This window comes from Cenococcum geophilum, assembly GCF_001692895.1.
Source record: "Cenococcum geophilum 1.58 unplaced genomic scaffold K441scaffold_12, whole genome shotgun sequence".
Lineage (NCBI taxonomy): Eukaryota > Fungi > Ascomycota > Dothideomycetes > Gloniales > Gloniaceae > Cenococcum > Cenococcum geophilum.
This window is the reverse complement of record NW_027137570.1, coordinates 316,922-326,450: the sequence shown is the minus strand read 5'-3', so window position 1 is coordinate 326,450 and position 9,529 is coordinate 316,922. Positions and strand designations below refer to the sequence as shown.

Genomic DNA, 9,529 nt, shown 5'->3' with positions numbered 1-9,529 from the left:
CTATACTATATAATTTACTAGCTTTTTATTTTTTAGGCTTTATAGATTCTTACTATACTTATAGTATCCTTTTAGTATATAACTTAAGCCTTATTTAGGTAATATTAAAAAGGAGCTAAAAATAAAAGGATTGGTTAAAGGTAATAGACAAGCTGGGTTATTTAAGGGATCTACCGCCGGTATATAAGTTATTTCTACCTTAACTTAATTAGAATCCATTTTAGCCTTCTTAGCCTTTGTTACGGAGGTCACCCGCATACGTTCGTCCCATAACACCTACGCACGTACTACTGCTACCCCTATATCTTCGACCACGTTTCCCAACCTGTTCCTATTCAGTATCGAACGTCTTAAACCACCACGCGTTAATGTACTTAGCACGGTCAATAGCTAGCAATCAAGCTTATTTATAAACTGCTTTGTCGACTCCGTAACAGCCTTAAGCTTAACTAAACCTTACTTAGTAAGCCGTAACTTCTTTAAGCGTACCTTTTTACGGACCTTTATAAGATGGGTTAATTAAGTATAAGTATCTAGTTAAGCACGTAGAGTATAAGATACTTTGTTAAAGCGATATTAAACCTTAATAAGGGCTAGAGATAACTTATTCTTTAGTCTTTTAGCCTCTTTTAATATATAAGACCTTAAAATAAATTAAATAAGAAACTAAGAGGTTATAAAAAGTAATAAGATATATATACTTAGTATTAGAGATAGATTAAATATTATAGAACAATTATATATTCGTTTATATATACTTAGCATATAAAAAAGGCTAGCGACTAGATAGAACCGCAATTATAATATATACTAACTTTTTCTTTATATAACGAGAATAGGACAGTATAGCTTTACTAAGTAAAAGAATTATAGTTATTAGCCGATTATAATAGTTAGACGTAGAAAATTTAATAAAAGGTATTAGAAATAATAAAGGTTATTAAATTAAAGATGGGAATGCTATACCTCTAATAGATTACTTAGAGATAGGAGATATCTTTAAGGATAAAGATAAAGAGGAAGGGGATAGTGTTACGGACCTCATATTAGCAGTAATATAACTACTAAAAAGAGATATAAATAGGTTAGTTAAAATGGTATAGAAGGCATTAGAACTAATTAAGCTATAAAATAAGGGGTAACTAGGTTATATAGCTAGTTATATTATAAGTTTAGAATATAGAAATATAGAAATATAGGAATATAACGTACTAACGTACTAATATACTAATATACTTAGTACATTTCTTAGGCGTAGTATTATATATTTAAAGGACCACAGTCCCTACCTAGATAGTTCTCTTCTTTATAGTAAATCTTAGAATATAATTAGAGTTAATCTATTAGGCAACTACTCTACTAGTTATTATTATATTGTTAACTTATTCTCACCTATATACCTAGCCTATTAATAAGTCTACCGTAGTATTTCCTACAAGGCTTTATTATATATATTCTTTTCTTATAATTAGTGCACAGACTACTAATTAACACTCCCCCTTAAGCTTAAAGCTTTACTAAAAGCTCTACCTAAAGCTTAATACGGAGCTCTAAAGCTTTACTAATACATAGTACTAATATACTAGAAAGGCTCTATAATGATCTATACAAACGGCTCTATAAACGGCGCTACGAACGTCTGTATAATCGCCCGTATAAACGCCTATATAAACGCCCATACGAACCATTAATTAAACGTCTATATAGTTGCCTATATAAGTGTCTCTATAAACGTCTGCACGTCTACACGCCTATATATTTACACACCTGCATATAGCTCTATATAAGGCTCTATATAAAGCTCTACTAAAGCTCTATATAAGCTACCTAGCGGTAACTAAGGCGCCTTGGCCTTATTACTACTTCTAAATTAAGTAAAGGCTCTGTATCCCTTCGAACGTCGAGTTGTGTCCAACGTTATCGATATGATTTTAGCCAATGAGGAACCCTGGATTAACGAACTTTTGGGGGTCCAGGGGGTCCCCCCCTAGAAAACCTTATATATATATATATATATATATATATTAAACTCTATATAATAAGGCTCTAAATCAAAGATTTGGGTTAATCAATCGGCTTATTAGTTATGAACTCGGGTCAAAATTTTCGTTGGGGGGTACCCAACGATCCGCATGTTATAGTTATTGCCATCACTACGTCCAACCCCAAGCGGCTTGCGGTTAGACGCTAGTAGTATAAGGCAAAGCAGCGACCCTTTCACATGACACCCTGTAGTAGAGCCGGCGCCCAGCTGGATTTATATTAGATTCAAAGGTTTTATGCTAAGAAATAGCTGTTCAATGGCTGATAGGAATGCAGATTGCAAAATCTGTAGAATAAGAAATCCCTTCATTGACCAGAACAGAAGTAGCAGAGCCTCTTCCTGCCTGCACTTTTAAAAGGGTTTATAACACCATCCACTTACGGTGCAAACGGATCAACCGCGTTCAAAGCTGGGTCATAAGTAATAGGCACCTCCGTCTCTGTTCCAAACTCATCCACTAGCAAGGCACAATTGCGGCCGATCAAATTCCACTCATTCATATCGTGGGTAGTCGGCTCGCTTGCCACAATTGTGTGTCTTCCGTGATCATCTGGACCCCTTGTAGCATTCTCGTTATGTATGGGAGCATCAGGATGCCCCGGATACTTGCAATTCAACGTTCTCCCAGCGAACTCGCTCCAGTAGAGGCTGGGAGGTTGCTCCGTCTCATGATTTCTGAACCTTATTGCGACAATCTTCTGTCCATCCGTCGCGCAAAGATTAAGACTGTTAGGCGCAGCCTTTGCGCCAAGCTTCTGATGTTGCAGCGTAAGGATTTGCACGACAGTTTTCGTCAATGCCTCCAGCATATCTTCGAGCGAGTGTTCCTGCTCCCAGGTATCTTTTGTGCCTCCCTTGGTAAGATTGGTAACGAACAATGCGGCCACATGTTCGCTGTCCGTTGTGCCAAATATATTGCAATATGCATCGAAGCTCATCATGTCTGAGAGATCTCGGCGAATATCAAGGAAATTAGAAACAACCCCGTTATGCATAAACGTTATCCGGCCGAACACAAATGGGTGTGAACTGCGTTCACCTTTGTTAGAAGGTATTCTGCTGGGATCTTGGAACGAACAGGAATCCTACTTGACCTGCGTAACGACGCTACCGCTCGTCGCCCGAATGTGAGCAAAGACGCATTTAGTTTCTGTGTTGCTACAGAGGCTTCGGAAGTTGAAGTCGTTAATTGGAGGAGACTGGGATTTATAGAGAGCGGGTCGACTACAAGAGACGCATTAGGTTAAAATTGTAATTTAAGAGAGTAATTATTGGAATTAGCAGACTTACGGACCACTGATGCCCTTTGTGTAGTTAGAGGCCGCGTCTGTATACCAAGCCATACCCAAGCCATCCATATTTAGCAAGCTATTCCGCATTAGAAGGAGCTTGTCCTGGGCATCGTGAAGATCCGTCTCATCGCCATGAGGAAGTAGCTTGGGGAGGAAATGTTCGGAGCATTGTTTGGAGATCGAGTTGGCAGGGTTGATTAGCACTGAAAGGGAAGTTAAAGCTCTACATAAACTAAATATTAAAATTAATGAGTAGTCAAAGTACCGTCAGATAGCAAGCAGGGCTCCTCGGGAGAAATATATGCGAACCAGCGGCACATTTTCGTATAGGATTGAGTTTCCGATATGTGAATTATTCCAGAATTTTGGTTGCTAGTGGTGAAAGAGACGATTGCAGATATAATGGAGATCCAAACGAGGAATGCTTATATGTATATTGCGGGCGAGAAGCATTTATATCCACTGATGGGATGGTTGATCAAGTACTGGAGGGGTAGAATACGTGCGTGCTGCATAGTCGCATAAGCGTATCTGCAGGATGCAATAGCTTGCGTCCAGTTACGCGACGCCTCAAGCATTTCTCTCACAATCAATATGTTCCTTGTGTTTCATTAATCTCTATACCCCTCATATCCAGCGCATGTCTTCTCCGTAATTGGCTTGCGTAACGTCATGCACTTGTTTGTGGGCCTATTGAAGCAAAAACAGAGAATAGTCGGGACAGCAAGACAGCAAGGACCTCAAATTCAAACTAACTGGATGGCAATTCGCTGGCTTGATTAGCTATCTGGAGATGACGAGATCTTGCGGTGCATCAAAATACCTCGTCTGAAAATTGAAGATGCCTGTGGCCCTAGCTTTAATTCTCGGATCGAAATCGAGTTTCTTTGCAGTGGCTTTTCGGTGGTCCCGTGCACCGCAGATCTAATTCATAAAGCTGCATAATATCGGACAGCCCAAAGTTTTAGGACCACTCCCAAAGCCGGAGATGAGCGCGTTCTGTGCCATGGCAACTCTCGGATGATGACGTGTCACGCAAATGTCTTTGCCTAGCGCAGTAGAGTCCATGCCATTGGGCAGCAGCTAGGAAGACCGATATATACCACAGGAGAATGATAAACCTTGGAAACACCATTCTCGATTAAGTATCAGATATCAAACTAACGTGCCGATCCGCTAATCCGGGATAAGTTGGGGATTCACAAGATGTGCGCGACGTTCTAAGGGCTGCCCCAGATTATCCCGATAAGTAAATGTGATGGTTCACAAACAGATGCTAGGAAAGCTGGAAAATGGGTTTTTGGAGTAACAATCCCCAGCTTCGGATAATGTTAATAGCGTAATACGGTTTCTATTAGTCAAACTAATGGTCTCTTTTCAATTGAAATAAATAAAACTGTGTCAATAGCATCTCGGAGAATTTTGATATCGCTTTTACTATATGTATTGCGTATCCAGTCGTTGATCAAGGCCTAGCAATCAGTGATGTAACTGGTTACAAATTTGACCTCTGTAACCAACCAATAGCCTGTTTAAAGCTCTGAACCGGTTCAACCAGATAATATTTAATATATTATAAGGCTTAATATAGTATTAAGTTGCGATGATATATTTAACAGTATCTTCCTCATCGCCCTCATCTTCCTCCTGGCTCTCATTGCTCTCATCGCCCTCATCGCCCTCATCGCCCTGCCCTTCTTACTCACCTTCTTACCCGCCTCCTTCACCAGCTTCCTAATCTACATTACCTTATGCATTAGAATCCTTTTTAGCAGCGGCTTTAGCGGCAGCTTTGGCAGTAGCCTCTTCCTTATATAAATTATCAACGTTAGGATCAACGCTTTGCTTAAGGGCCTTCGGTTTTAGGCGCCCGTACCAAGATTTTAAGCACTCGTTTGCTTCAATAATGTTAGCTTTAAGGCGATTATAAGCATTAGTAACTAGGTATTTTGCAGAGCTAAATACTCTCTCGCACTTAGCGCTTATAAGTGGTATAGTTAGTATATTAAGGGCAAATCGGGCAGCTCTAGCTATAAGAGATATTGCGAATTCTAATAAGCTAGAGGATTTAGAGTAGGCTTAAGCTTAGTTTAAATATAGGCTTAGTAGGCGTTAACTCTTATAGTAGGCGTAGCCTTAATCCGCTTATGCGAGTATAACCCACTAAAAGTTTCGCCTAGTGTAAACCTAGTAGTAGATAGCTCTTAGGCGGCCGCGGCTGCATATTTACCTTTATATTCCTCTAGCCAAAGGTCCTCTATAAGGCCTTATATACTAAAATCCTTAGGATCCTTAGGGCTACTACATAGCCAGTTCTTCTTCTCCTTATTCTTTTTAAATTCTTACTAGAACTAGGCCTATTTCTTACCTATAAGAAGAACTTATATAGCGTAGTAAGCGGCACTGTCGTCTATATATTTATAATATTGTTTATACTTCTCTTATAAGGAATAAGCTGACGCTTCTAAGTAGGTGTATTCCTTACTGCTACCGTATAGTTCTTATAGTTCTTTAAAAAAAAAAAATATATTAAATAAACACCTAAAAAGCTAATCTATTATAGTAAGCTAGCGGGAAAGTATATGGTTATAGCCCTAGCTATATATAGTTACCTTATAGAAGGGCTATAGAACGGAGGAGAGCTTTTTAAGTAGAAGCTAGTGGTGGGTTATAAGGGTGTCATTTTCTATACCTTCGCCGCGTTTTAGTATATAGTTACTGTAGAAGGCTTAAATATATTATTTATAATTAATAGCGTATATAATAGAGCTAAAATATAAGTTCTACTAGGTCAAATTACTTTAAATTAACTAGTAGAATATTTTTTAGAATATTTTAAAAAGTATAAATATTGTAACTGTAGCGGAGTAATATAAAATCTGGCACTAAATCTAATTAAACCCCTATCTTACTACGTTATATAAAGGTAGCAAGTATAAGATTATAAAAATTAACTCTAGATTTTAGCTTTAGATTTTAGAACTTACCTTAAGTTAATTAAATTCTGCCTACTCTCTACCAACTATAATCTTTTAAAACTCCTTGCGACGCTACGGCGATATCCTAATATACCTTATAATATTATATAGCCGACTAAGCGCTTTCTACTTCCTTTAGATTATTACAATAGCCTTAAAATCTCGCTGGCTATATGCTAACTTAAGCTCCTTTAAAGTAGTATCTATAGTCTTACCTAAAAGGAAGGCCTAAGCAGCTAGGTTAACTATATAACTAAGACGCCGAAGGTAATAACGTTTCCGCTACCTATCTGTTATTTAGGGGTAGAGAGTTCTTAAAATTAAGTCAATAGCTATATTCTTACTTAACGCGTTATTAAGTATAAAATACCCAATTCAACTTCTAATTTTATACTTATTAACTACATTAAGAACTACCTAGGCTATATTAGCGCCGCTATGCTCTCCCTTAAGCTGCTATAAGGTAAGAAGCTTTATTTAGCAAGCCCTATTGTAGGAGGGTACGACCTCTCTAAGATAGGAAAGTCTTAGTGCTGTCTGTCAGTCGGTCAGTCAGTCTGTTAATCGGTCACTATCAGTTAGAATTAAGCAGTAAGAAGAGAAAAAAAAAGAGTATATTAAAGAAAAATTATATATCTGTTAGTCTTACCCAAGTTATTAAAGACTCTAAGGGCTTTAGACCGATCTATATAACTTATAAAAGGCCTAGGCTCTCCTAAAGCTATGCCTAATCTAGATATTAAATCTAGGGGCTAAATTATACTACCACATACCTCCCCTACCTAAGTTGTTGTTCCCTAACGACTTCCGAAACTCTAAAACTCCTTATCTTTAAAATAAAGGCGCGGCAGGTAATTACATGCGTTCTTTACCCTTACTATAAACTTAAGATGGTAAATAAGGAGACTCCGTTCTAGTTAAATAAGACCGTTCTCGTCTACTTAGCTAAGCAGCAAGAGAGACTTTAGACTGGCAGCTCTTAGATAAAATGGCTCTTTTGCGCCCTTCTATTTACTTAGTTTTGTCCTATAATTCTTTAGGCAACTCCATATAACTCTATCCTTCTATAATAACTAAGGGCACTTTACTTAGATCTACTGTAATAGCTAAAGAATCGATTCTATTATTAATACAGTAAAAGTAAAAGCGGCTATTAAAGCGTTCTATCTTAGTTGCACGTATTAGCTTAAATGTATCTTTATAATTCTTAACGGCCCTAAAATGGTAGGAATGCATCTATTTCCTAACTTTATTCCCGTTGCTATTAAGAAGAAGGTTATAATCTTAAATTACTGCTAGAGAATCCTACCGTTGTTTACTAAGAAGGGCGTTAGATAAAGCGCTAGCAGTTATAAGCTTAACTACTATAGGGAAGCGATATAGAATCGCGCTATAGAGATTAGCATATCTAGACGGCGTATAGGGCGGCGCTCTTAAGTCTTAGTGCGCATCTACTAACTCTGCCTAAGTACCTCCTTTAGTAACCTTAAGGTTATTATAGTTGTCCTAAACACTAATAAACTATAGTAGTATTATTTGCTAGGTTCTAGTTAAAGGTCCTTTTACTCTATAAGGAAGGTAAGGCATAGTTATACGCATATCTCCTTTCTCGCATGGCTAAGCTACTTAGTTAGTTATATACTTTTCTACGTCTTTAGTAATCCAGTCTTAGTTAGAGATCTTATAAACAAATCCGCCGCCCTTAGTTAATCCTCGCGCTTTAAAATCCTTTTACTATAATTTTAGGTGGTAATATATGCTAGGTAAAATAATTATACAGTTATTCTTAGTCTTATTATCTAGAAAAACGCTCCCTTAGATTATATTAGCACTATATTTACTTTTAAGAAGCGAGGGAATATTAATATTAATATGGCGGAAAGCTATAGAGTCTTCTTTAACCGCGAATTTTATATAATAAGGGTAGGAAATAAGTTGCTACTAGCTGTTAGGTCTAAGAGTGTAATAGAGATAATAATACTAAGGGTCTTATCTTATTAGCTATTAGCAGAGACTATAGACTATCGTTCTTAACTAGCTATAATTTAGCCACCTATTAATTAAACGCTAATGGTAATAGTATATACTTATTTCCTTATTAATTATCGCTAAAATACTAAAATACTACTATTATCTAAACACGTTTAAAATTATAGATCCTTCTTACTGCTATACTTCTTAGTCTTTTAGTAATATTATCCGATTAAGTAAAGCCTCTCTATTATATAAAAACCTTAGCGCTAAGTTATAAATAAACTTATACGGTCCTAAGGAATTAGACGAAATTAAAGGTCTATAAGCCTTTCTAAACTAAAAGTATATAGTAGGATTGGTCTTTATAGTGCTAAGGTAGTTATAAGCGTGATATATTAAACGGAGTGTATAATAGAGTGCGGTATAGTTTAGACCCTTTATCGCTAAACCTATACGTCCTCCTATAGCTTACGTATACATCCAGCAGACCTTATATATCTCTAGATTAGAACTAACTACCCTATACTAACTATATAAGAGCTTTATAACCTTAGTTAGTTTAATTTTAGTAGTTTAGTTTAGGGACGCCTTAAGATAAGCGGGTATATTATCCTTGTAATTATACCCTTGTTTTACGCGGAGTATTACTATAATATTTACGGCCTCCTTAATATACTCCTTATTATCTCCCGGCTTAATAACATTCTTATTAAACATTAATTCTACTCCTAGCCCTCCTACTTCTAGGTAAGTAATTATTAGCCCTCTTTTTGGATTCCTTCTTAATAAAGATACTAGCAACCGCAAGGGTAAGCTAATAGGCGTTTTAGCTGCGAGAATACTCTCGTTTATAGATAATAAAGGTAAGTTAACTAATATAGGTAATCTTTATTGGGACGGACTTGGTATAATACTAACGCCTCTTCCTTAAATAGGTGTTAATGGCTAAAAGGCTAAGGGATTTATTACGTTAGAAGCATATTATAAATATATTTATAGTATAAGAGCTAAGCTCTTTCCTGCTTATCTAATTCCGATATTAGTAACTTCTAGTCCTATAGTAGTTAGTCTCCTACTTCTTAGCGGTAGGTCCTTATTTGGAATAAGGAAGCTAGTTAAGTGTTTTCTTAAGCTATACTTATTTACTACCTAGTCTAATACTGCCCTTTCTAGCATCTTTAGCGCGAGCGTAAAATTGGTTAGCTGTAATTAAGTAGTGTTCTTAATACCGCGTTCTAGAT

The 9,529-nt window shown here is 36.8% G+C and overlaps 1 protein-coding gene across 1 annotated transcript; it reads right to left on the bottom strand.

Annotated features, from left to right (window-relative positions):
- Window positions 1-2,250: 2,250 nt before the first annotated feature.
- K441DRAFT_606936 (N-terminal nucleophile aminohydrolase) lies at window positions 2,251-3,744 on the bottom strand. Its single transcript, XM_067645422.1, has 4 exons — window positions 3,602-3,744; window positions 3,335-3,539; window positions 3,134-3,268; window positions 2,251-3,073 (listed from the first exon to the last, which is right to left on the bottom strand). Exons 1-4 carry the CDS (start codon window positions 3,654-3,656, stop codon window positions 2,422-2,424), a joined length of 1,047 nt encoding a protein of 348 aa, XP_067506155.1. The 5' UTR covers window positions 3,657-3,744; the 3' UTR covers window positions 2,251-2,421.
- Window positions 3,745-9,529: the final 5,785 nt, after the last annotated feature.

Coding starts and splice junctions, on each gene's coding strand:
- K441DRAFT_606936 (XM_067645422.1), bottom strand. CDS start 3,656: ATGTGCCGCTGGTTCGCATATATTTCTCCCGAGGAGCCCTGCTTGCTA. Junction 3,269..3,334: donor ACAAAGGGCATCAGTGGTCC/GTAAGTCTGCTA, acceptor CGTCTCTTGTAG/TCGACCCGCTCTCTATAAAT. Junction 3,074..3,133: donor AGCGTCGTTACGCAGGTCAA/GTAGGATTCCTG, acceptor AGGTGAACGCAG/TTCACACCCATTTGTGTTCG.